The sequence below is a fragment of the Pongo pygmaeus genome, chromosome 19 (assembly GCF_028885625.2).
Source record: "Pongo pygmaeus isolate AG05252 chromosome 19, NHGRI_mPonPyg2-v2.0_pri, whole genome shotgun sequence".
In the NCBI taxonomy this organism is placed as follows: domain Eukaryota; kingdom Metazoa; phylum Chordata; class Mammalia; order Primates; family Hominidae; genus Pongo; species Pongo pygmaeus.
Genome location: NC_072392.2, coordinates 6,485,671 through 6,511,541, shown reverse-complemented (window position 1 = coordinate 6,511,541; position 25,871 = coordinate 6,485,671). Strand labels below are relative to the sequence as shown.

At 43.7% G+C, this 25,871-nt stretch overlaps 4 protein-coding genes across 10 annotated transcripts in view; 3 read left to right on the top strand and 1 right to left on the bottom strand.

Annotated features, from left to right (window-relative positions):
• Nucleotides 1–63: 63 nt before the first annotated feature.
• Nucleotides 64–7,309, top strand: MED31 (mediator complex subunit 31). Its single transcript, XM_054459505.2, has 4 exons — nt 64–250; nt 1,072–1,149; nt 1,425–1,521; nt 6,920–7,309. Exons 1-4 carry the CDS (start codon nt 64–66, stop codon nt 7,110–7,112), a joined length of 555 nt encoding a protein of 184 aa, XP_054315480.1. The 3' UTR covers nt 7,113–7,309.
• On the bottom strand, nt 6,982–11,101 carry TXNDC17 (thioredoxin domain containing 17). Its single transcript, XM_054459506.2, has 5 exons — nt 10,781–11,101; nt 10,350–10,619; nt 9,747–9,828; nt 9,261–9,336; nt 6,982–8,626 (listed from the first exon to the last, which is right to left on the bottom strand). The coding sequence occupies exons 2-5, from the start codon at nt 10,492–10,494 to the stop codon at nt 8,558–8,560; spliced, it is 372 nt and encodes a 123-aa protein (XP_054315481.1). The 5' UTR covers nt 10,495–10,619; nt 10,781–11,101; the 3' UTR covers nt 6,982–8,557.
• KIAA0753 (KIAA0753 ortholog) overlaps nt 9,771–25,871 on the top strand; it is a 63,235-nt gene continuing 47,134 nt past the window's right edge. For 2 of the 7 annotated variants that reach the window (XM_054459491.2, XM_054459490.2), the window contains exons 1-3: nt 10,554–10,940; nt 16,409–16,569; nt 22,837–23,461. In XM_054459491.2, coding sequence (XP_054315466.2) covers nt 16,474–16,569; nt 22,837–23,461 — 721 coding nt within the window. In that variant the 5' untranslated portion in view covers nt 10,554–10,940; nt 16,409–16,473. Of the gene's footprint in view, nt 9,878–10,103; nt 10,168–10,553; nt 10,941–11,208; nt 11,463–15,379; nt 16,177–16,408; nt 16,570–22,836; nt 23,462–25,871 lie in introns of those variants that run through there. The other 5 variants (XM_054459493.2, XM_054459492.2, XM_063655799.1 and 2 more) reach the window with 5 other exon arrangements.
• LOC129018155 (collagen alpha-1(I) chain) lies at nt 11,262–15,207 on the top strand. The gene has a single exon (XM_054459486.2). The coding sequence runs from the start codon at nt 11,262–11,264 to the stop codon at nt 14,799–14,801; it is 3,540 nt and encodes a 1,179-aa protein (XP_054315461.2). The 3' UTR covers nt 14,802–15,207.

Below are 25,871 nucleotides of genomic sequence, written 5' to 3'. Positions count from 1 at the left end.
GGGCCCCGCCCCCTCGCTATTTTGGAGCCAGCGCGGGTGGAGCCATCCCAGGGCTGGTCGGGGATGGGCGGAGCTGCCCCGCCCCATATCCCACAGTGCCCCGGGACCGGAAGAGGGAGCCGTGGTTTCCGGAACTTCCCCCGTCACTTTGGGCTTTTGCTCGGTCAGGTTGGTGGCGTTTTGGTATCTTCGTTTGGTGGCGTTTTGGTATCTTCGTTTGTTATGGCCGCTGCCGTCGCTATGGAGACAGGTGAGTAGCTCTCTGATCTTGGAGTCTTCGCAGATGGAACTCTTCTCGGCCCAGACCGCTTCCCCGTGGCCTCCTTCTAGGCCTTATTCTTGGCCGGGTTAATATTTGGACAGGGAGGAGAGAAGGCTCTTGTAGCGTCTAGAAAGACTAAGGTACTCTTTGCAGTTTTCCTAATTTGGTTTGTTCGCACATCTTTGCTATTCAGACACCACCCCACCAGCTCCCCGGCGTGGGTGAGACTAAGGGAGAGGACTTGTGTGTTAAACCGTGTCCTCCTTGATTGGTTTTCTGCTTCTCACATGAGCTTGCCTAAGTTTGAAATATCGTCGCTAGACTTGTGTATCATTCTGCTAGTGGTGCTTCTTATATGCATGCGCTCCATGATCTTTTAGGCTCTCCGCAGTCTCTTGCATCCTAAGTTTTTCTTTACTGATTCAGCCCGTAGCGTTTGCGAAACTTAATCACTTAACAATTGTTACAACGCATTATTAAAATAGGGGAAGCCACAGTTATTACAGCCTACCGTAGTGATCACTGTTAAAATTCCTACATAGTGGCCCACGAGTGGTAGGAATTCTCCGTTTGTGTTGCTGTTTTCTTTGATGATTTCTCTTTAACTTTAGAGAAACTTTTAACTTACTCCTTTTAATCAGGGCTCCGCTTTTCTTAGATTTCGAAGGAAGGTTTATCTCCTCCCACTCCTAGTTTGGGAAGACCATCTCAACATTAGTCAGGTTTCTTTATTGCCCTTTCCTTACTACAAATCAGTATTATATACAGTGACCTTTATTTGCCATGATTTTTGCTGTCTTGTCTCCTAGATGATGCTGGAAATCGACTTCGGTTTCAGTTGGAGTTGGAATTTGTGCAATGTTTAGCCAACCCAAATTACCTTAATTGTAAGTTGTTAAGCACCTCATTAAATTGAGTAGCTATTAATGATTTCTGACAGAAGAGTTGCAGTTCAAAATAGTATCTACTTTTACACATTCTCAATTGAATGACGTTACACTTATGCTGGTATATAGATATAATTGTGCACTGGGATTTGTGTTTTGAATCCAATGTGTGTTGGTGGTGGGGGTGTTATGTAAATAGATCCTTTATATTAGGGGTAACAAATCACAGTTTAAGGATTGGTTTGACCTACAGATTTTTTTTTAATGCTTTTCAGTTCTTGCCCAAAGAGGTTACTTCAAAGACAAAGCTTTTGTTAATTATCTTAAATACTTGCTTTACTGGAAAGACCCAGAATATGCCAAGTATCTAAAGTAAGTTTAATTTTTATAATCCTAAGCATGTGTATACTTTATTATATAATAGATTTCTTAGTTTCACATTGGCAAAAATGTATTTGGAATCTCTCCACTTCTTTTCGTTATCACCATCTTAATACAAGACACCCTCATCTCTAACTTGTAACACTGCAGTAATCTACTCCCTGGTTAGCTCTGCTTCTACTTTACCTTCCTGCCCCCGTCTCCACCCCAAACCAAACCAAGCAAAACAGCTTTCTACACAGAAACCAACTTAATCATTTAAAAATATAAATCAGAACACTTTACTTTCTTGCTTAGAACCTTTCAATGGCTTTCCATTCCATGCAGGATAAAATCCAGTCTTTTTTCTTGGGCTAAAGCCCTATATGATCTGGCCCTGCCTTTTCTGACCTTGTCTTTTACCACCCTCCCCATCTCACCTGGTTTCTGATCCCTAAGAACTCACAATCTGTAAATGTAGTGGCATAAGCCATGGGCTGAAATTAAAAGAGGGTATCTGTAAGGAAGGTGTTTCTGGGGTTATTTGAATGAGGTGATCTTACCTGAGTCTTAGAGTTGCTGTCTTTCATTTAAGGCCTCTTATGTGCCAGGAACAGTGCTAAATGCTTCATATGCATTAACTCATTTATATATATATATATATATATATATTTTTTTTTTTTTTTTTTTTTTACCATTCAGGTCGTTCAGCAGACACTTTCATGTTAAGGCTTACTAAGTTGCAAGAAGCATATTATAACCACAAAGCAATTCCCTTTTAATGGTTAAAAACAAAACAACAACAACAAAAAACCCCACCTTGAACTCACACCCCTGCTTTGTCTTAAGCAGGTAGAAAGCAATAGTGAACCTTTTAAAAAAAAAAAAAAAAAAAAAGTTTGAGAGGAAAATGTTTCAAACTTGTCTCAAAGTCACTTTTCTGTGTCCAATAACAACTGACTCACGAAGCATGTACGTCTTATGTTGCCTGCAGGACCTTTTGCACCTTTTCTAGCTTTTTATCCATTTAATAATCCAAAGAAAAGACTTTTAAGAAAAGTAGACTTCAACGAATATTGTATGTGTGTAGATTTACAGACTCAGTGTTGGAAGCCTTAGCCACCAACAAGTTTAATCTTACCCACAACGTTGCTGAGAGATGGTCATCTACACTCTGGAGGTTTCCATGGAGCCCGTGTTACTCTGTCAGGGACAGCTGATTTGATTGTTAGCCAGATATTAGAAAGTTCTTCCTTATATTGTGATATAATGTAGCCCCAGTCTGTTTGTCCCTGGATTAAGCTAGAACCATTCTATACTCTCTTGAGGACAACAGCCTTCCAGATATTTACATTCAAGAGAGACTGCAAATTAGCCCCTTTTGGGCATTTTATTCAGTCTGCAGAAGATTTTAGTTTTTTCAATACTTGCCAATATTTAAAGATCAGAAAGTTGTAGATAACAAATGCAGATTTCCAGCTACTGTTTCGATTCTGGAAGATCTAGTAACCATAGATCTTAATTCTCCCAAGTCAACAACTGGGCTGAGGCTGAGAGCAGCTGTCACTACTAGCTGCTTTCCACCTGGTGGAAGAGACACTTTCTACCACTTGGCCTGCTTCATTGATAGCCAGTAGGTGCCACTATAACATCTCTCTTCCATCTATTTTTCTCAACTACCCTCAGCCATTGTGCGATGGTGTCCAGAGTTCTCATGAGTTGAGGTTCCCTCCTTTGGATATTTGGCAGTTGTACTTTATGCAGTTCAGCCAAGAACTAAACACAGGCCTTCAGATGTGGTCAGAGTACAGTGGGCCAGAGGTCTTTTCTTTTCTTCATGTGGTCATACACCTCTATTAATTCAACTTAAGTTTATATTACTTTTGGGGGTGGGAGTGGGGAGAAGATCACATTGTTGACTTGCTGGAAGCATTGTGTCAACTAAAATCCTTCAGTTCTTATTTTCATCAATGCTGTTGGGTTCTCCCTATGTTGTTTCTTTTTAAAAACACCAAATGCAGAACTTCCCTTTTATACGGCTTCTATTTCATCTTGTTGACTTGTAGCCTATCAGAGTATGATTCTTTATTGTCATCTAAGGTATTCTGATATAATCACTGCATGTCTAAATTCTAGTTATTGACTGAATGCTACTTGAGACCATTCTCTTGGTTGTCACATTATTTTACTGTTGAAGAAACTGAACCTTAGAGAGGTTGAGTACCTTGTTAAAGGCCACCCGGCTGGAACTTACATCCTGGTCATTTTAACTACTAATGCTGTCATGAAAGGGAGTTAGCCAGGGCAGGTGTGAATAGAGCATTCTAGCATAAGCAGCCAACAATTAGAGCAACTGTGTATTTTTAGTGTGTGGATAGCAAATCTTTGCTGTCTTGGAAGTTACTATCTTAGAAGCATGGTATTAAGCCCTCTATTCAATGTGGTGTTGACATCAGTAGCATTGGTTTCATTTGGGAGCTTTTTAGAAATGCAGAGCTCAGGCCCCACTCCAGGCCTAAGGATTCAATCTGCATTTTAAGAAGTGACCCATATACACATTAAAGTTTTAGAAGCATTGCTCTAGTATCCTATTTTCCACACTTTAGTCATTTGCATATCACTTGTGCAACTTTGGCTTTATCTGCATACTTCCTGAAGGGGGCCTGCCCCTCCACACCTCTGCGTATTTCTTGTCAGGTTGGAGATGAAAGACTGAGAAAAGAAATAAGACACAGAGACAAAGTATAGAGAAAGAACAGTGGGCCCAGGGGACCGGCACACTCAGCATGCGAGGACCTGCACCAGCGCCGGTCTCTGAGTTCCCTCAGTATTTATTGATCATTATTTTTACTATCTTGGCGAGGCGAGTGTAGCAGGGCAACAGGTGGCGAGAAGGTCAGCAGGGAAACGTGAGCAAAGGAATCTGTATCATGAATAAGTTCAAGGAAAGGTACTGTGCCTGGATGTGCACGTAGGCTAGATTTATGTTTCACTTTACACAAACATCTAACTAGCAGAGAGCAACAGAGCAGTATTGCTGCCAGCATATCTCGCCTCCAGCCACAGGGCGGTTTTCTCCTATCTCAGAATAGAACGAATGGGAATGGTCGACATTACACCGCGACATTCTATTCCCAGGGACGAGCAGGAGACAGAAGCCTTCATCTTATCTCAACTGCAAAGAGGCCTCCCTCTTTCACTACTACTCCTCAGCACAGACCCTTTATGGGTGTGGGGCTGGGGGATGTAAGGTCTTTCCTTTCCCACGAGGCCATATCTCAGGCTGTCTCAGTTGGGGAAAACCTGGACAATACCCAGGCTTTTCTGGGCAGGGGTCCCTGCAGCCTTCCGCAGTGCATTGTGTCTCTGGTTAATCGAGAATGGAGAATGGCGATGACTTTTACCAAGCATACTGCCTGCAAACATATTGTTAACAAGGCACATCCTGCACAGCCCTAAATCCATTAAACCTTGATTCAATATAGCACATGTTTCTGGGAGCACAGAGTTGGGGCTAAAGTTACAGATTAACAGCATCTTAAAGCAGAACAATTTTTCTTAGTACAGATCAAAATGGAGTTTCTTATGTCTTCCTTTTCTACATAGACACAGTAACAATCTGATCTCTCTTTTCCCCACACTTACTATATGTTACTGTATTTTAATTGTCTCAGTTAGCTTTTGTCTTTTCAACTTGAAATAATTTCACTTACAAAATAGCTGGAAAAATAGTAAAGATAATTCCTGTATTTTCTTCACTCACATATTCCAAATGTGTAACACTACAATCAGCAAAAATCAGCACATTAATATTATTACCTAATCTACAGACCTCATTCACATTTTGCCAGTTGTTCTGCTGGTGTGCTGTATGTAGTGCAGGATTTAGCCTAGGCCTGCTGTCCTGCTGGTGTGCTGTATGTAGTGCAGGATCCAGTCTAGGCCCGTATGTTGCATTTTGCTGTCATGTCTTCTTAGTCTCCTTTCATCTCAGTGGTCTTTTCTTTTCCATGACTATGACAGAAATGATTTTGTATCCTTCATATATCTGCAGTCACATGAAGTCTATTTGTCCCACTACTGGTGACATTAATTTTGGTAACTTGGTTGAGGATGGTACCTTCTAGGTTTCTCCATATTAAGTTACTATTTTTCCTTGTGTATTTAATAAGTATCTTATGGGGAAATCCTTTGAGACTATGTAAATATCATATTACATATACTTTTGCCCATTTTAGCATCTTTTGAAGATAATTGCTTGAAACATTTTTTACTGTGATGATTTTCTAATTCTATAATTCTGCATTTATTAGTTTGGAATTCGATTGTAAGGAAGTATATTCCCTTGTTTTCTATTATTTTATTAAAGAAATTTACATCCATTTAGTGTGGACTTTTGGATTCTTATTTTTAATAGAATTATGAATTAGAATTATGTATTTTCTTGCGCTAAGTATTCCAGATTTGGCCATTGGGAGTCCCTTCAAGTTGGCTCCTGAATACTTTTGATCCTCCCAAGAATTTTTAGCACTTTTTCTTCTGGCACTATGTAATGTTCCAGGCTCATCTTGTACTTTTCCTGTCTTATCCCTGAATCACCCTTTTCTCCAAGGATACCTGCTCCTTGGAAACCACAGTCTGGACATTGTATGTTCATTAGTACCACAGTGTCATTGCTTCTAGGCCCTCTCAGTACACAAAGCTCAAGAACTATATATATGTATGTATGTGTATACACGCACACACGTATACATCTGTTTATTCTATGTCTATGTATATTAAAAGCCGTAAGTACATACTGATGTTTTCAATACCAGCTCAGTAACACAGGGTTCATTGTAGCCTTTTTCCTTTCTGTGTCTATAACTCCTTTTCTGATAGCCAGAAATTTGGCTGTCCTTATCCACAGTATATTTACTTTTCCAATCCTAGAGTATATCTAATTTCAGAATTGGTATATCCCTGTGGACAACAAGAGTACAATGTATGTGCATGGTCCTCTTTCACACTCACTTTTAAATGAAAGTTGTCTTTTTATCCCTATTGATGGAAAAATGAGTATCAAACACATAATTACTAAAATATGTTCATGTTCTTCACGTTGGAAACCACTAGAAGGGAATAGCATGGTTTGTCCCTAAATTTTCACTCTGCTTACCAGTTACTGTGTTGTGTGGTCCTGAGCAAGTTAATTTAATCTTTCTAAACTTAAACCTTCTCATTTTCGAAAATATTGAACACTGACCTTTGATGACTAATCAGGGGAAAAAACCCTATGCTACCAGAGTGTACTAAGTTACTGTTATAGAAATGGCAGGCTACAAGATCGTTTTTAAGAGAATAACTGAATTAGACCTTGGCATTATTTACTTAAATTATGTTGTTCATTCACTTACAAACTTAAACCCAGGTACCCTCAGTGTTTACACATGTTAGAGCTGCTCCAATATGAACACTTCCGAAAGGAGCTGGTGAATGCTCAGTGTGCGAAATTTATTGATGAACAGCAGATTCTACATTGGCAGCACTATTCCCGGAAGCGGATGCGCCTTCAGCAAGCCTTGGCAGAGCAGCAACAGCAAAATAACACATCGGGAAAATGAAAAACTGGATACAGACGAGGCTCTTAATACATGTATATAATGTATTTCTTTTGTACAGTGAAGACAAAAAAAAATGAAGAATGAAAACTCTTCCTATCTACCTTTATTATGGTAGCCCCTAGAACCTTTAGTGTGCTTTTTAGTCCAACTTTTTATTGTTAATAGACTATTTCTGTTAAACCTGAATTGTTATTTGATTTCCCTGTGGATTTGTAAGGTGTTTTCTTTTTTACGCATTTAGCATAATCAGCTGATTAAGCATGGAAAAGTTAGGTGCTTTAGACCAAATAAGGCACTGGGGCATGGGGTAGGGGTGGGCCACCAAGTATACTGAATTCTAAGGCTAGCTCTTCCTGCCATATAGTAGGGCAAGACCATCTCCTGGAACCTTACTGTCTCTCAGATCGACTACTCTACCACTCTTACCTACGTAGTGAGAGTAGCAGAGTCAGTAACCTCTTTAAATCACAGGACAGGAACTGCATAAAAGTTCTTAAATTCTGCAGGACAGGAAGTACCTGTATTACCTGCTTTGCAAGGTGGCTTTAAGAATCACTGAATCACTGTGGCCTCACTTGACCTAGTCATGGCAGGACAACTAGTGGTTAATTACTAACTGGACTCTTGACTTTAGAACAAACATGAGGAGCCTCAAATACTTGTGTTCATTTGGGAAAGCTACCATTGATTTGGGAGGTACCACAAACCAGGTGCTATGTTAAATGCTTCCTTGAATTCTCATTTTATTCTCAGAACTTTGTTTATAGAAGAGAAAACTGAGGTTTGGACGGGGTGAGTAACTTGCCTGTGGTTACACAGCTAGTAAGTGGTAGAATCAGTGTGACTGACTTGGAGTTCTTCCCACAACTGGGTTATATAGTCTCTCCAGCCGCTCTCCGCCACCTGCCTCATCCCAAGTAAAGCACATTGAGATAGCTGTAAAACAAACTACCTCTAGTGCTCAGGAGTCTGTTTTTTAATAAACAAAACAAAACTGCCTGAATTAAGCAGAGGCTGGATTAGAGGTAATGGGCTTTCCTTCAGTGCTGAGGTTAGGTTCTACATTCCAAAATCAAAGAAGGGGTTTCAGGAATATCATCAGTTGCTTTGCAGATGGAGAGAATTTAAAATAAAAGGTACTGATCTTTTGAGAGATTTGGAAGGTGTGCTCTGCACCTTTAGGAGTTTTTAGGTATTTCCGTCACCTTCAAGAATACATTCCTTTGAGCCTTTACTGCTACTTCCGAAGACTTCTTTGTATCTTAAAAACATCCGTGTATTACAGGCAAACTAAAGGTTCATGGGCATTTTAATAGCACTCTATTGTTTAGACACATGCCAGTTTTTTAACATCATTTATTGCTAACGTGAATTGAAAGCAAGTATACAGTTTATTGATACTAGAACAAATCAGGAAATCAAGACATGATTGCCATCCTAAAATCTTAATCTTCAGAGAACAACATTTCCACCAGGTTGGCCTGAAGACACTCAGATTCTACCAGTTTTTGAGGCTGTAAGAGAAGAACAGTCAAATCTTCACTACTCCTATAAAACATTATTAGGAGTGGAATGAGTTCTGCCTTGAATGACACTAATCTTTGAACACAGAAATTATGCAATTCAGAAACTATCATCTAGTTATAACAAGTTTTATGAAAGAATCAAGATATTTGCTGTAAGATGAATCACTAACATACTTGGCTCAAGAGACTTAAACCCCAAATTACCAGGAAGCTCCACAGACTAAAACAGGAGACAGCAAGCCCAGTGCCCTCTTCTTCCCCTCAACTCTTTAATTTAGGATCCCAGGGGCATGACTGAACTGGAAGAGATGCCCTTACTTTTTAACCAGAATTACGAATTAAATAGAAAATAACTGTTGATGCAAATGTTTTAAGGAATTACGAGTCAACCTATTTTCTGTTTTTTTTTTTTTAAAGAGTGACTTAACATGAAAAAGACCTAATAGCTAGATATTTACATTATTAGTTTATTGGGATTGGCCATAGGAATGGACTTTCAGCAGCACTCTGAACAACAATGGAATTGAGATGAAATGTCAAGATCTTTTCAAATCTGGATCCACAGCAAGTTAAAAGAGTTCTGACAGTGAATTACAGGCCCAGCATATTTAAAGATACTTACTGTTCCATACTTAATTAGTGTAGGCACTGCTGTTACTTTCAAGTTTTTTCTGAAGTCATTATTTGGATCTTTCCAACTATTCCAAAAGAAAAAGTGATCATGAAAAAAATTTACTTGGTTTATTACAGTTTGCTTAATATTTGACATATTCCTACATTTAATTTGTTAGTAATCACTGTTCTTGCAAACACTTAAAAAACCTTGCGGACTATGGCTTAATCTATTAATTACCCTGTGCAAAGTTTTAAAGTGTGACTAAGATATAAAAGTAAAGCCAGCTAAGTTCTGGGCTTACACCAGACCAAATTCGTTGAATTACCCTTACTTAATTCAGGTGGGCATTGAAAATTTGTATTTAATAGCTTCTAATTGTTTAACTTGTCAGACATTACCTTATAAGATAAACTGGGTGAGTCCCTGAGGCCCCTCCCGCCTAAGTATGCAATTTGTGCACGTCTGTGAGGTAGATTATACATTGCCACTTACTAAGGCTTTTCTCCTACTTGGCAGTAGATGAACACACATCCTTCACTAATGTGCTTCAGCCCCTCTCGTACGACTGGTTCAGCTTTAAAAAAAGTTGAGATAAAATAATCGCACGTCAACTCTCCAATCAGGCACGTATAAACAGTGTTCTTTTCCCCTTCCCCCAGTCTTGGTAAGCACTCAGACTTTAACCTGCAGCTAACTGAAGAGGTCAACAGAAGTCAGGTGTTCACTTCTGGTCTTACAGCCACGCTAAGGGTAAGGACCAAATCCCAGTCCCGATTTGCCCCTGCACCACCGCGCCCGTAACAATGGAAAGCACATGTATTTGCTGACCAACTCACGAATCCTGTAAGACACTAATGGTACTGGGGGAGTGAGAAGTTTTAAGGAACTATTCCAAGATCATCCGGGTAAAATGGTAAAAGGAAGAGCGCTCTTGGCAGGGCGGGGTAGGATTTAATAGAAGGAGACTTGGGGACAGCTCAGATTGCTCCGCCGATGTCTGGAACCAAGACTGCCTCCGCTAAGCCCCCCTTCTGGCCGTAGGCTCGACCTTCCTGCCATTTCCATTGGACAGCAGCCCCCGAATCCCGGCCTCACCCTGCACGCAGTCGGGGCACCAGCTTTTCCCTCCGGCGTCCTTAGAACCCGTAAAGTAGGCGAAAATGGTCTTGCCATTGTGCTGTTCCACGGCCCGGTGGAACTCCTCGAAGCCAGACACGCTCACCTCCTCATAGCGGGCCATTGGCACGACGTGCAGCAGCTGCTGGAGGAGTGCACGTCTGGTCGCTGCGGTTGGGGCTCACGTGGGCGGGACGAGGCTGTTTCCGGGTGGGCATGAGAGGGCGGAGCCTGCGGAAGCCTGCGCCGCTGAAGAGTACGGGAGCCTCTGAGGACCACAATCCATCCGGATGGCTTTTTGCTCTAGTTTCTCGGATCTTTCTGCGCTAGCTGCACTCCCAAGCCCAGGCTTAGATCTACCCTAATCTAGTCCCAGCCCCGACCCCATGGACACTGGCTGCAAAACTTACCGCTTTGCAACACCTGGATCCTTAAGTAGTTCGGCGCCTCAACGGCTCCCAAGCCGCCCTGCGCCTGTTGCTATGGCGACTGGGCGGGCGGCCGGAAGCGCGGCCTAGTTGGGGGCCCCCCTTGCCCGCCTCCCAGTAGCCGCGCCTCGCCCCAGGCCAGGTGGGCTCGGGCCGGGGCTGGGGGGGATTTTGGGAAGCCGCATAGAGTCATGGACTTGGGGGAGAGGAGATCTGACTCGGAAAGCCTTTGTTGCTTTGTACTCCCAGTTACCTTTTCTGCCGTCTAGGCTTTAGGGGGGCCTGGGACTGGGGGGCGGGTTCCCGAGACTGGGCGGGGGTGGGATGGGTGAGGGGCTGGGAGGGAGAAAGGCTGCAAGGCCGGAGCTGAGTGTGTGAGTGCGTGTGTGGAGCAGCTTAGGGAGCGAGGTGCTAAGACAACCCCCAGGGCCGCGGTAGGGAGGAAGGGAACTGCCCTGGAGCTATGAGCCGGGCGACTGGCCGTGGGGCCTTGCCCAGGCTGCGCCGGGGCGAGCAGGCGGCTAAGATGCCGGGTCGCTGCGTGGGGCCCAGCAGGTCGGGGCGGGGAGTTCGGCGGCCGTGGGGGAAGAGACGGGGCGCAGGGACGTCCCGAGGCCGTGGAGCAAGGCGCCGGGCGAAGTCCTCGGAGTGGGAGACGTGCTGTGTGAGTGCAGAAAGGCCACAGGGCTGTCAGCGGCCATGGGGGACGAGACAAGCGGCGGAGACAGCCGACGCCGCCGGGGCGAATGAGGCTTTGGGAGCTCCTGGGACCCCGGGCTCCATCGAGGCTGCAAGGGACCCTGGGGCTGTGTGGGTGAACGGGGCTGTGGGGGAGCCCGAGGTGGTGGGGCCTGCCGGGGCTGTGTGGGTGACCGGGTCTGGGGAGGAGGAGACCGAAGATAGGAGTCCCCGGGGCTGCGAGAGAAAAGGTCGCCCGGGATCTCTGGGCCATGAGGGCATTCTGCACCTGTGGCTGAAGGTGCAGGCTATGAGGGCCGCCTCAGGATGTGGGGAAGGAAGTAGAGTCGAGCTCCATCCCGTGCCTGCAGGAGAGGGGCCTGTCGAAAGGGGAGTTCCTGGCCGAGCTTCCTGGGTAGAGACAAGCCGTGGCGGTCTTACAGGGCCCTGGGTGAAGGGACAGGCAAGGGGTATCCCTCGGGCCCCCTCAGGGCCTACAGCTCTGGGCTTAGGGGCAGCTTATGAGAGAGCCTTAGGCTTCTGTGGACAAGGACAGGCTGGGAGGGTGCCTCCTCCTGTGAGTGTGCCTGGGGCTCTGGCGTCAAGTTCTGAAATGGCCCCGCACTTGTGGAGGGGACAAGCTGTGGGGGTTCCTGGGAATGGGGAGGAGATAGGCTATGGGCTTGTCTCAGGCCCTTGTGAAAAAGAACAGACTGTGGGCGAGCCTGGGACCGTGGGGTGGACTGGGGCTGTGGGAGCACCCAGAGCCGTGGAGGGAGAGCTCGGCTGCGGGGGTGCTGCAGGGCTGTGGGGGAGAGGACAGTCCCCGCAGATTCCTGGGGCTCTGACACATGAAGCAGTCTGTGGGGCCACCCCTGGCGTATGGGGGAGGGGACAGGCTGTGGGGGTGTCCGATGCTGTGGAGGAGGACCCTACTTCTGTGGGTGCCGCAGGTGTGTTTTACAGGAGACAGGCTGTGGAGGAGACAGACTCTGTGGGTATGCCCGGCCCGTGGGGCACAGGACACTCTGTTGGGGTGCCCTGTGCTACTGAAGAGGAAACTAGATGTGGAGGTGACCCAGGGTTCAGGGAAAGGGGACAGCCTGTGTGGGTGGAGACAGGCTCTGGGGGTGATCCAGGGTCACGGGGAGCTGCACAGACTGCAGAGCCATCGTTTCCTGGGGAGCAGGCAGCAGGTTCTGGGGGTGCCCCAGGCCTGTGGGGAATAGAACAGGCTACAGGGGTACCCAGGGCCTTGGGGAAGGACACGGGCTGTGTGAGTGTCCCGGGGCTGTGGGGAGCGGGACAGATGGTAGGGGTGCCCCAGGCTGTGGTGGTACCTGGAGCCCTGGGAGAAGAGCTGAGCCACAGCGGGGCCCTGGGCCTGTGGGACGGACAGCAAGCTCTTGGGGGGCCCCCAACCGAGGCAGTGCCTGGGCTTGGAGAGGAGACCTGTGGTGGGAATGTCCTGAGCCAGTGGGAAAGGAGGCAGGCTGTGGGGGAGCCAGAGAGTCTGGGGCCTCCAGCTTTAGGGGTCCCTGGGTCTGTGGATCAGGAGGCTGGCTGTGGAGATGTTGCATGTCTGTGTGGGAGGAGGCAGGCTGTGGGGGTGTCTGAGACGGTGGGCATACCCAGGGCAGCAGATGTGCCCCGGCACAGGTGTGCCACAGCAGGGGTCCTCATGACAGTGGGTGTGCCCGGCTCTGGAAAGGTGCCTGCCAGAGTGCCTGCTGCTGTGTGGGCGTCTGGCCCTGTGTGTCAAGAACGCAGCTCTAGAGACATTTTGAACCTGTGGGAAAGGACTCGGGCTGCCAGAATAGCTGTGGCTTCAGGGGGACCCATGGCTCGGGAGGAGCTGTGGTCTGGCGGGGAGGAATCCGTGGCTTCAGGGGGACCCGTGGCTCAGGAGGAGCTGTGGTCAGGCGGGGAGGAATCTGTGGCTTCAGGGGGACACGTGGCTGGGGAGAAGCTGTGGTCTGGCGGGGAGGATTGTGGTTCTGGGGCCTTCCCGGGCCCATGGGGAAGGAGACAGACTATTGGGGTTCCTATGGTGCCTGAGGGGCTTGGGCTTGGGGAGGAGACTGACTCTGGGCGTATCCCAAGACCCTGGGGACAGAGACAGAGGATAAGGGCTCCTGTGGCCACCGAAGTGCTTCCGGCTCCTAGGGTGCCTGGTTTGGTGGAGCTGGAGCCTGGCGCTGGAGGCTTCTCAGGCTTGTCAGGGAGGCAGCAAACTGCAGGAATGCCTGGCACTGTGGGGCTGTCTGCAGCTAGTGGGGTGCCCGTGGCTCCCAGGATGCCTAGGCCTGTGCAAGAGGAAACTGGCTCAGAATTGTGGGGTGAAAGAGAGACAGTGGGCGGACCTGCAGATGCCAAGGGTCCCACAAGGATGGAGGTGCCCACCTCGACCAGGATGCCTGGGTCCATGGGGGAGAAGACTGGCTCTGGGGGTGTCTCAGGCTTGTTGGGAGGCAGACAGACTACAGGAGTGTCCATGGCTGTGGGGCTGCCGGGGTCTGTGGGGGAGGGGACCCTCTTTGAGCATGTCTCTGGCCTGTCTGGAAGAAGGCAGACTGCTGGGAGGCCTGTGGCTGCTAGAGGTTCCATGGCCGTGGGAGTGCCCACAGCTCCCGGGCTTCCTGGGCCAATGGTAGGGGATACCGGTTCTGGGGATGATGGCTCAGGCATATGGGGAAGGAGACTGGCCACTGAGGGGCCCACAGCTGCCAGGATTCCTGGACCTGTGGAGGGGGAGACAGGCTCTGAAGGTGTCTCAGGCCCGTGGAGAAGGAGACACGGTGGAGCCATTCCCGAGGCCGGGAGGGTGCCTGTGCCTCTGGGGCTGCTTGCAGCTGTAGGAGCTCCCATGGCAGGGCGTGCGCCTGCTGCGGTGTGGGTGACTGGGTCCTCAGTAGCAGAAGCAGATGTGGGTGTCTCAGGTCTGACCGTGCTGAGGAGACAGTCCACAGGAGGAGTGGGGGCTTCAGAGGATGAGACTGGAGGTGGGAATATTTTGGGACTGGCCGGGAGCAGCCAGGCTGTGGGGACATCTCACACCTGTATGCCTGGGGCCAGGTTATGGAGCTGTCCAAGGTCTGTGGGGGAAGAAACAGCCTATGAGAATGCTCTAGGCATGTCAGGGATAAGAACAGCTGTGGGGGTACCCCCAGTTTCAAGGGAGGAAATAGGCCTTGGCCATTTCAGAGACCACCTACAGCCAAGTGAGAGGAGGCTGGCTGGAGGAGTGTCTACAGTCAGAGTGAGAGGGAGCAATTTGGGAGAGAGTTATGTGGGGGAGGCTAGATTGAGGGGGGCGTTCCAGTAGTGTGTGTAGGGAAGAAGTTGGGGCTCTGTGGGAGGGAACAGGTTCAGGGGAGGTTTGTCATGGGTTGCGGATGAAGGCACAGGCTGTAAGGGCATCTCAGCATGGGGGAGAGAGGGTTTTCATGGAGATGCCCCAGGGTATGTAGAGGGACAAATTGGGACGTTTCCTGGAGCAGTGGGAAAGGGCCAGATTGCAAGGAGAGTCCCAGAACTTTGTACAGGGGGACAGTTTAGGGGTGGGTGTCCCTGGACTTTGTGTGTGTGTGTGTGTGTGTGTGTGTAGCATCACTTGAGGCATCCTGGAACTGTGGGGATCACCTAGTTTTTTTCTAGTGGAGAATGGACTATTTGGCCCTTGGCACCTAGAAGCAGCCAGGGGGGAATTACTGACCATTTAAAAGTTGCAGATCTCCGGGCCCCATTTCTGCAGCCTTCATTCTGCAACTCCAGCCACCCACCTGTGCCGACATCAAGCCAATTGGGATTGCCTCGCTCACATGCCTCCTCCCATCTGCTTTTTTCACCGTGTGTCTACAGCCTTAGAAATAAGGACTCTTAGACAGCTGTCTTTATATTCCCAAGAAGTATCTGTCTTTAAGCAAATCTAGTCTGCAAATTTTGGATTTATTCAAAAGCTTAAATTAGGGTAAAACCTTGAATTTCCCAATTGATTTACTGTAGGATTTTTTGAGAGAACAAATTCCCCAGGGATTTAAAACTAGTCAGTTCACAGCAAATCAGCTTAACTCAACAAATGCTAAATTGTGTACTATGCTCAGAGCACTTTGTTATGGGAAATAGAAGAGGAAGACAAGGCCCTTTCCCTCAAGGCGCCTTGTCTGGCTGGGAAGATGAGACATATACCTGTGAAATAAGTAAACAGCAGCATGAGACAATACTATACGTGATCAGTACGTGAGTGGCAGGGATGGTAAAGTCTATAATGAGGCCTTCAGAGTAGGGCAAGGCAATGATAAGGGTGTAGACCTTGACAGCTTACCGAGTGCTTTCATATCTAGTATCTTGTGTACATATGTGTAGGGTGGGGCAAAGATCGGGGGAAATGAAGACTGAGAGAAATCATTCAGCTCTCCAAATGGCAGATCCTGGCTTGAATCGAGGAATTCTGATGCTACAGGTTTACTTAGAGTCATTGAGAGTTAATGTGCCTTTGGGCCACCTGACAGAGTGAAGCATACTGCTTTCTGACTAGTAGTATTAAGACTTGTTAATGTAGACTGCGTGTCCAAAAACCACCCTGCTGGAACATGCTAGTTTACCATAGCAAAGCTCTGTTTTGGGAATAACGCCTTGCTGGAGACCTTTGAGATTTGAAATTTGGAATGGAAAGGGCTCAAGAGATTATTATTAAAATAGTAAGTGTTCCCCTATTTTTTTTTTTTTTTTTTGAAATTGGGAACTTCCAAAGTGTGGTTGCTTTTATAAATGGAAGAAACTATCATTTACCTGTCTTTAAGCAGTCACTCTCAGTATGAGGTTACTATTGGCTACTTCTAGTATATTGCTACACGCACATGGCACTGTGTTTTATCTGTTCTTTTCCCTTGTTCAACGCTGTTGGTCTGAAGTAGCTTTGTTTCATTTTAGGAATGGTTTTAGGGAAGACTGTTGCCTGATGACAAAGCTGTCACTATTGTTCTGTACTACCTGACATGATGGGACCAGGCCAGCCAGCTTCAACCTGTGTTCATCTAGCACCTAGAACCCAACTTGATGGGAGGAGCGACCCCACAGTACTTCAGACCCAGGTAGTTCTATTTTTGCCTGAGATTTTTATTATTAAATACTTCAAACATAAAGAAAATTTGAAAGAAAAGGACAATGAACACTTTTGAAATCATCTCCTAGATTCAGCAATTGCTAACAATTTTTTCTGTTTTTCTACCTACTCAACCGTCTGTCTTTAAAATTTTTGCAGAATCACCCCAAAGTAAATTGCAGTCAACATGATACTTCTAAATATTTGAGAATACTTCTCCTAAAAATGAACTCTCCTACTTAATCATAATACTATTCTTATATCTAAGAAAATGGACCCCAAAAATTCCCTGTTATCCAATAACCAGTCTTTATTCAGCTTTACTCAGTTGTCTCAAAAATGTCTTTTCCCCTAGCATTACGTTATGAAAATCTTTCAAAATACAGCAAAGTTGAATTTTACAATGAACACCTAGATTCCATTATATTTCACTTATTTGTTTCATTGCATATCTGTCACTCAGTCATCCCTCTAGCGATCCATCCATCAATCCATCTTATTTTTTGACACATTTCAAAGTCAATTGCAGACATGAGTATCCCAACTACTTCCGTACGCATGTTGTACTTAGAATTCACTCTGTTTAGGGCCGGGTGTGGTGGCTCATGCCTGTAATCCCAGCACTTTGGGAGGTCCAGGTGGGCGGATCACCTGAGGTCAGGAGTTCGAGACCAGCCTGACTAACATAGTGAAACCCCCATCTCTACTAAAAATACAAAAATTAGCTGGGTGTGGTGGTACACACCTATAATCCCAGCTACTTGGGAGGCTGGGTCAGGATAATCGCTTGAATCTGGGAGGCGGAGGTTGCAGTGAGCCGAGATTGTGCCACTGCATTCCACCCTGGGCGACAGAGCGAGACTCCATCTCAAAAAAGAAAAAAAAAAAAAAAACAATTCACCCCGTTTACTGATTTTTTTCTTTCAATATACGTTTTACATCAGAAATGGTGAAAGGTATACACATTGCAATGTGTTCATCTTTTCACATTTGCTGAGTTTTGACAAATGCACACATATGTGTAACCCATACCTCTATCAAGATACAGATCATTTCTGTTATCCTAGAAAGTTCTCTTGATGCCGCTTCCTAGTCAATCCCCACTCCTCCCCTCCAGAGGCAGCCACTATTCTTGTTTTTTCCACCACAGATTAGTTTTCCCACCACAGATTAGTTTTCCCTGATCTCGAACCTTATATAAATGGGATTTTATATTTTTTTGATGTTGACTTATTTCACTAGCTGTAAAGTTTTTGAGATCCATCTATGTCATTGTGTGTATCAGTAGTTTATTCCTTTTTAATCCTTTTTTCTCATTCCATAGTATGAGTATACCACAGTTTGTTTATCCATTCTCCAATTAATGGACACCTGGGCTGCTTCCAATTTGGGATTATTATAAATAAAACTGCTATGAGCATTCTTATACAGATCTTTTTATGAACGTGTTTTCATTTTTTTTGGGTAAATATCTAACAGGGAAATTGCTGAGTCATGGGGTAGGTGTATATTTAGTTTTATAACAAACCATTGGACCTTTTTACAAAGTGGTGGTACCGTTTTACATTCCTGCTGACGATGTGTGAGGGCTCCAGTTGCTCCACATTTTTGTCAACACTTGTTGTTGTTTTTTAGCCATTCTGGTGGGTGTTTAATAATATCTTATAGTGGTGTACAAAGAAATTAAAAAAAATTTTTGACATAATTTCAGACTGACAGAAAAGCTGCAAGAACAGTCCACAGAATTCCTGGATACTCTTCTCCCAGATTCCTCAAATGCTAACATTTTGCTATGTATTCCCTCCTTCTCTCTCTCACTATCTCTAAACACACACGTATTATTTCCTAAACCATTTAAGAGTAAATTGCAGACACAGTGCCCTTTTACTTCTAAGTATTTTTTTCCTAAAAATAAAGAATTCTATTATATAACCATAGTACAATTATCAGAATCGGAAATTAACATTAAATTAATACTATCATGTAATCTGCAGACCTTACTGAGATTTTGTTAGTTGTCCCAATAGTGTCCTTTATAGCAAAAGAAAATCCAAGATCATAAGGTACATTACATTGTCATGCCTCTGTAGTCTCCTTTAATCTGATTTCTGAGTCTGTTTTTAGGTTTTGTGACATTGATTTTTTTTTTTTAAGAATATAGGCCAGTTATTTGTGGATTTTCTCTCAATTTAGATTTGCCTGATGTCTTCTCACAATTATGTTCAGGTAATGCACTTTTGGCAGGGGAACCACTGAATGATACTGAGTGCTTCTCAGGACACCCTATCAGCAAGTACATGCTGCCAATTTAGTTCCAGCACTAGCAGTGTTGACTTTCATCATTTGATTAAGGTGGTATCTGCCTGGTTTTTTCATTGTAAAGTTACTCCTTTGCTTTTTGTAATTATTTGTCTTGGAGACTATGTTAATGTCTTTTTAACACCTCAAACTTTCACCAACTACTTTTAGCATTTTTGCCTGAATCAGTTTTTTATTATGATGGTTGGCAAATGGGGATTTCTAATTTTACCCTTCCTTCTACATTTACTTGTTGCCTTACTCCTTGCAATCTGGCTCTTTCCCACTGCTCCAGGAAACCCCTTCTTTTCCTAGTACTTATTTATTTATTTCAGCACAGACTCATTATTATTTTTATTCTCATTATTTATTTTGATGTGCAGATATTTACTTTGATGTTCAAAATGGTCTTTGATTTAGCCAGTGAGAGCCACTTCAAGTTGGCCCCAGTGTCTCTTTGACATGATCTCATCAGTCTTTGACCACTTTATGGTGTAAAAAGACACTCCAAGGCTGGGCGTGGTGGCTCATGCCTATAATCCCAGCACTTTGGGAGGCCAAGGCAGGAGGATCACTTGAGGTCAGGAGTTCAAGACCAGCCTGGCCAACATGGTGAAACCCCATCTCTGCTAAAAAATACAAAAAAATTAGCTGAGCATGATGGTGTACACCTATAATCTCAGCAACTTGGGAGGCCAAGGCAGTAGAATCACTTGAACCCAGGAGGCAGAGGTTGCAGTGAGCCAAGATTGTGCACTGCACTCCAGCCTGGGTGAGTCCATCTCATAAATAAATAAATAAATAAAAGATACTCCAGGCTCAACTTGTCTTTTCTTTGTCCTGGCCCTGGAATTAACCATTTATCCAAGGAGACTTTGATTCTTCAGTGGAGAATGAAATTTAAAAAATCACTATCTGGAGCTGGATGTGCTTCTTGATACTATCATGTCATTGTTTTAGGCCCTCTCAGAGGACAGAACTAGGAAATAGATGTATACTTGTGTGCATATACATACATGTACACACATTCATAAATACACATCCGTACTCACGTGTCTGTAGCTACACTTTTTCATCTCCTTCCTCTTTCTTTCTTTCTCTTCCCTTCCTCATTCTCTTGCTGTCTATGTATCTTTCTGTGTCTGTCTGCCTATATGTCTGTATTAAAACTCACAAGTTCACACAGGTATCTCCAATTCAAATCCAACACTACATATTTCCAACTCCCTTGTCCCAGAGCATGAAAGCTGGCTCTCATTATCCACAATATATTTACTTTTTTGCTCAATTCTGGAATGTACAAAAAGTAGTTTCCGAATTGTAATCTGTGTCTCTGCTCAAAAAGAAGCCTGAAAAATTAGAGTTCAGTATTTGTTTAGAGTACATTTGTCTTTAGCCTGATGGCATATAGTCCAAATGCTATATTCAAAAGTTACTGAGGTTAATTTTTTTCATCTTCACTTTTTAGCGTGGTTATGTTACTTATCTGAGATTCCGTTTGGTTCATTGGTTTCTGTTGGTATTTATTTGAGGGTTTTCCACTATCCTTATGGATTTTTTTTTTCCTTCCTTTCCCTCTTCCTCCCTTCATTCATTCATTTCTTCCTGTCTCTCGTGTATATGTGAAACATTAACATGGTTCCAAATATACAAAAAGGTATATTCAGAAAAGTTATCTACTACCCCATTCCCTCTGTCCTTTCCATCCTATTCCTACTGGTTCCCTGTAGATAACTAATCTCATTAGTCTCTGATTTTTGTTTTCTGTTTCTTTTTGCACAAGTGATTCAGATGTATATATATTTTCTCATGTGTTCTTTTTTTATATGAAGGGTAGTGTATTATAAATATACTTTTTGCGCGTAGTGCTTTCTGCTGAACAATATATTCCAATCTCTCCACATTAATTCATAGAAGTGTCACAGAGATCTTCCTCATTTTTTTTTTTTTTTTATGTCTTTGTTTTACTTCAGTTTGTGGACAGACCATTGTTTATTCAGCTACTCTCCTCCATGGGGACTCAGATTGATTCTAATAATTTACAATTACAAACAATATGGCAGTGAGTAACCCTATACATGTGTATCATTGGAGGTGTATCTGCAGGGTAAATTCCTAGAAGTGAGACTCCTGGGTCAAAAGTTAAATGTGACACTTGTCCTTCAAGTTGCCTGCTTGGTTCTCTTTCAAGTGTCTTTTCTTTCTTTCCTGCTCTAAAGCTTTTTAATTAAAAAAAAAAAAAAGTGATGAATGCATGTGTTTTTGTTAGCGATTGCCAGATTCCCCTCCGTAAGAATTATGCCACTTTGCATGACCACCAGCACCTCTTCTATGAGGGTGCCTGCTTCCCACAGCCTCACCAACAGCATGTATTGCTATACTTTTAAATTTTTGCTAATTGGTTGAGTAAGAGATGGTATTTCCATATATTTTGAATTTGTGTTATGAGATTGAACATCTTTTTATGTACTTAAGGACCTCTTTTTTGGTAAATTGGTCATATGTTTTTCCCTGTTTTTATTGAGTTTTGATCTTTTTATACTTCAATAATTATTATTATAATTATAATAATTATTATTATTTAGACAGAGTCTTCCTCTGTCACCCGGGCTTGAGTGCAGTGGCTCAGTCTCGGCTCACTGCAACCTCCACCTCCCAGGCTCAAGCGATTCTTGTGTCTCAGCCTCCTGAGTAGCTGGGATTACAGGCATGTGCCATCACGCCTAGCTAATTTTTATATATTTTTTAGTAGAGATGTGGTTTTGCCATGTTGGCCAAGCTGGTCTCAAACTCCTGACCTCAAATGACAAACACTGTTCATCAGTCTGTGTATCTTTCAGGTGGTACCTATTTGTTTTCTCTTTAGTGAGCTTTTTAACTACTTTTTAAAAATCTGAAATACTTTCCTGAAGTTTTGTCACAATGGATTATTTTTAAGTGACTCTTGATGCCTGTAATTATATAAACACATTGATTGTGAGAGCTGGGGAGGCCATCTCCAAGGTCACGCCATCACAGGACTGGGTTCATTGAATTTGTAGGCATGGATTCTCCTCAGGCTATTGACTGGTCTTTGACAGGTTCATTCTGGTAGGCCTAAGGAGGGTACATATTTAAAGCCATAAAATTGTTTCTTCCCTTTAACCTGATAATCCCAGAACAGATCATTTATCCTAAGGAAATAATTTTAAAAGGTTAAAAAACTAAATGCATGGAGATATTGAGGTAATATTTCTATTAGTGGAAAAACTGGAACAATCTAAATGTTTAATATTAACATTATAGTTAGGGATGAAAAGACCATTCATTGGATTTTGGAAAATGCAACAATGACAAATAAAAACTGTAGGGATATGGAAACATGTTTATGTTTAAGTGCAAAATGAAACAAAACTTGTATTTATTATGAGGAAAACTGACAAAAACTTGAGCCTGTGTAAGAAAGCATAAGTGGACTGTTTCAAGTGAGATACACTTAGGGGCAGGGTAAAAGATGGATCCAGCCACCAAATGAAGTCTCAGGAAGACCTGAAGAAGTACTATCAGATGGCTTGGGTCTATCCATGGAGCAAATTTTAAGAAAGCTTCAATGGGTTATATTGGTCACTTGCTGGGGCCTGACATTTTGAAATAGGATGGAAGTCCATAACTGGGAAATTGAAGGACTTAGTGGTTGCTGCTTGAAGCTTTCTGGGTTGACTTTTAGAGATGGTTCCTAGTATGACATTAGTAAACAGAAGGATAATAGTATGGGACTGGATGATTGTAGGATAGAACCAGGGGTATGTGATGAACCCAAGGGTGTAGGAGAGTGGCTGTGTCTATCAGTAAAACAGAAAAATGCCTCTTAGTACTAATGATCTGGTGGCAAAATTTTAGAAATTTGATTATAGACATATACCAACTGTGCAATATGGAATTTTTCTGATGTCTGCTTACTTTTATTTGCTTTTTAAAGAACCAGCTGCAGTTTAATAGGAATGTTCCTACACATTCAAGCAACTTGGCGATCCGATATTCTTGCCCACATGCCATTAGAATTGAAAAACTGAAGCACTCGTACAATGAATCATACCATTGTAAAGATGCAGATAGTAGAGTTGGTCCTGACCTAGGCAGTTCCGTTTCATTTTCCGTCATATCAGAAGAGAGACTTAGCTATGCCGTCCACCTAGCCAGAAGAGATGTGAAACGAAGACAATTTGAAGAACATATAAAAGAACATCATCTCAGAAGTCAGCCTCAAAGCTCTCAGAAGTGTGGACATACTAAGTATAAAATACCCGACCATAGGGTGGAAAGGAAGGAATCAAAGAGTCAAGCAGCCTGTCAGTGCAGCCACCAGCCATCCAAAGTAGAAATCTCCAGCTCCGGTGCCAAAGTATACCTTTACTCATCTCATCCAGGCCAGTCAGATCTTCCTGTGCCAAATTCGCCACCCACCCATGATCCGGGACTTCAGCCTCATCCCAGGACAGGTGACCACAAAAACATAAGTGAACAGAAAAGCCTGCTAGAAGTCCAGCGACTCCAGAAAGAACTGAGCAGTTGTATCCACAAAATTGAAGAGGTAACTAAAAAAGGTGAGAAAAATTAAATTCTTTACTTTGACCGAAGGCTGTGAGTATGGGGTAGTTTAAATGCATTCCTTGAGGACCCTCAACCCGTACAGCAGTTTCATTCCTTCCTTCTGTGAGTTGGTTCACTGGAGTGTGAGCACTCAGGACAAGACAGTTAGGCTTGGAGTTTGAACAGTGTCTTGCCCCAGCGGAGGGACATGAAAGAACTTCTTCACTGTGGCTGCCCTTCGAATGTCCACTGACTGAGGGCCCAGCCTAGGAGGTGGCATTAATGTTGGCTGAACCTTAGGTCTTCTGGGACCTGAGTGCAAATTATCCTATAATGTTTTCCCTCTTCTGGGAAAATTACTTTTCAATTTGCTCAAAGAGCATAATGTATTTATATTATAGGTAAAACCAGTTCTCACTTGGGCAGTATTTAGGTTAGTACACACCAGTGACAAGGGAAGTTGTGGATATATGTGTAAAGTGAGCACAGGGTAGGAAGGAAGGAGTTTAATCATCATATATGGTTTTCTACAGTTCTGCAGTGTTCTCAGGGCCCTTGCATTTCCCTGCTGAGTAGAAGACTGGTTCCACGTGGAGAATTTGGGGTTACCGTAACTAACAAGTAGGGAACCAATCCCAGCTTTCAGATTGCAAGGGGTATGGAGTTGAGCATCAAAAGAAACTGTTGCGCTAGGGTAGTACATAGTCTAGGCTTATTTTTTGCATTTTCAATTTAGTTAATATATGCATATGTACATATATGCATCTTATGTAAAGAATTTAAGGTACCTTAAGAAATACCTGTGATTGAATAAGATAAAACAAAAATGCACATGAGGATGTTGTGGCAAAGGAAACAATAAGGAAAGGAAAAATATTTACTAGGGATGAGTCACAAATTTGCTTCTGAGCTTCCTAGGAGCCAGCTAAAGAGGGAACTTCAATCACTTGGAGAATTACAAAGTCTAAGACAGAAAAAAACAATTGTGTAAGGAAAACAATTATTCCACATATTAAGGCCAGAAAGAAATTTCTCCTGTGGGTCTTCTTAAAGAGTATGTTGTATAATATCATGAACAATTCAAAAACATTCCAGTATAAAAATAACAGAAATGTTGTGGCTTGTTTCTCTTGATATTCCTTAGTGTCAGCCTGTGGCATGGACCCCTACATACTTTGATTGGAAGTCCTGCAACCAGGGGAACAAAGCCACAAAGGCCCACTGCTCTGGTGATCTGGCCTAATACCGGGGGACTGTTAGAACAGAGCTTTCAAAGAGCTTTCAAAGTCTCCGTGGGGAAGGACTGGGTTGGTTTATTTTATTTACATGAATTTTCAATGTGTCATAAGTCAATACTTTGTGAACTATAATAAAAATGTCACAGTAGCGGCAAACTGCTATGGAAACATGTAAACATATACTTTAAATTTCTGTACTTACCTTTCATGGACTAATAATAGTTTGCCATGGCCCCTGGCTGCAGACCCCCTTTGAAGTAGCCCCGAAGGCCCATTGGTGCTTCCCAATGCTGCTCTGTAGACGGCTGCAGGTGCTGCATGAGAATCGCCTGCAGTGAGCCTTCAAACCCCCCACCTAAGCCCGTTCCATTTATGTTCATAGAAGTATGTGAATCCGGATCTTCCCCTACTGTGCAGCCCAAATGAGACAAAAGTAATTAGACATATAGGGTCTCATGAGACTGCATCTGTATCTACAACTCCTGACTTCAGATTTTTGCTTTCTTCAAAACAGCCTTATATTCTTTGCATTGTTTGATGTTTTAAAGAGTAAATATTAAAAATTTGAATTTATAAAATACACTTTTACTAATTGAAGATTCCCTTTTCTTTGATAATTGGAGTATATTGGAGTTTTGTATAAGAATTTGTTTGTATAAGTGTATTTGAAAACCACAGCCTGGAAGGGATAGATAGATTGCATCTCCTTCAGTCAGTTTTCCAGAAACAATTTCTTTGAACCAATCTTTTCAAGATGTAGAGTACCAGTGTGTACAAGGGTATGCTTCCTGAGAAATACATGAAGACTCTAGACACTCAAATAATTCTGAGACTTGCTATCTTAATATGTTAGAGAAAAGACTTGTCTTTTGAAATCAAGATTAAGGCTGGGCATGGTGGCTCACACCTGTAAGCCTAGCACTTTCGGGGGCTGAGGCAGGTGCATCACTTGAGGCCAGGAGTTTGAGACCAGCCTGGCCAACATGCCGAAACCCTGTCTCTACTAAAAATACAAAAATCAGTTGGGTGTGGTGGTGTGGACCTGTAATCCTAGCTACTCAGGAGGCTGAGGCATGAGAATCACTTGACCCAGGAGGTGGAGGTTGTAGTGTGAGACTGGTGACAGTGTGAGACTCTGCCTCAGAAAGAAAAAGAAAAAAAGTGATTACGATAAGATGCTATCTTA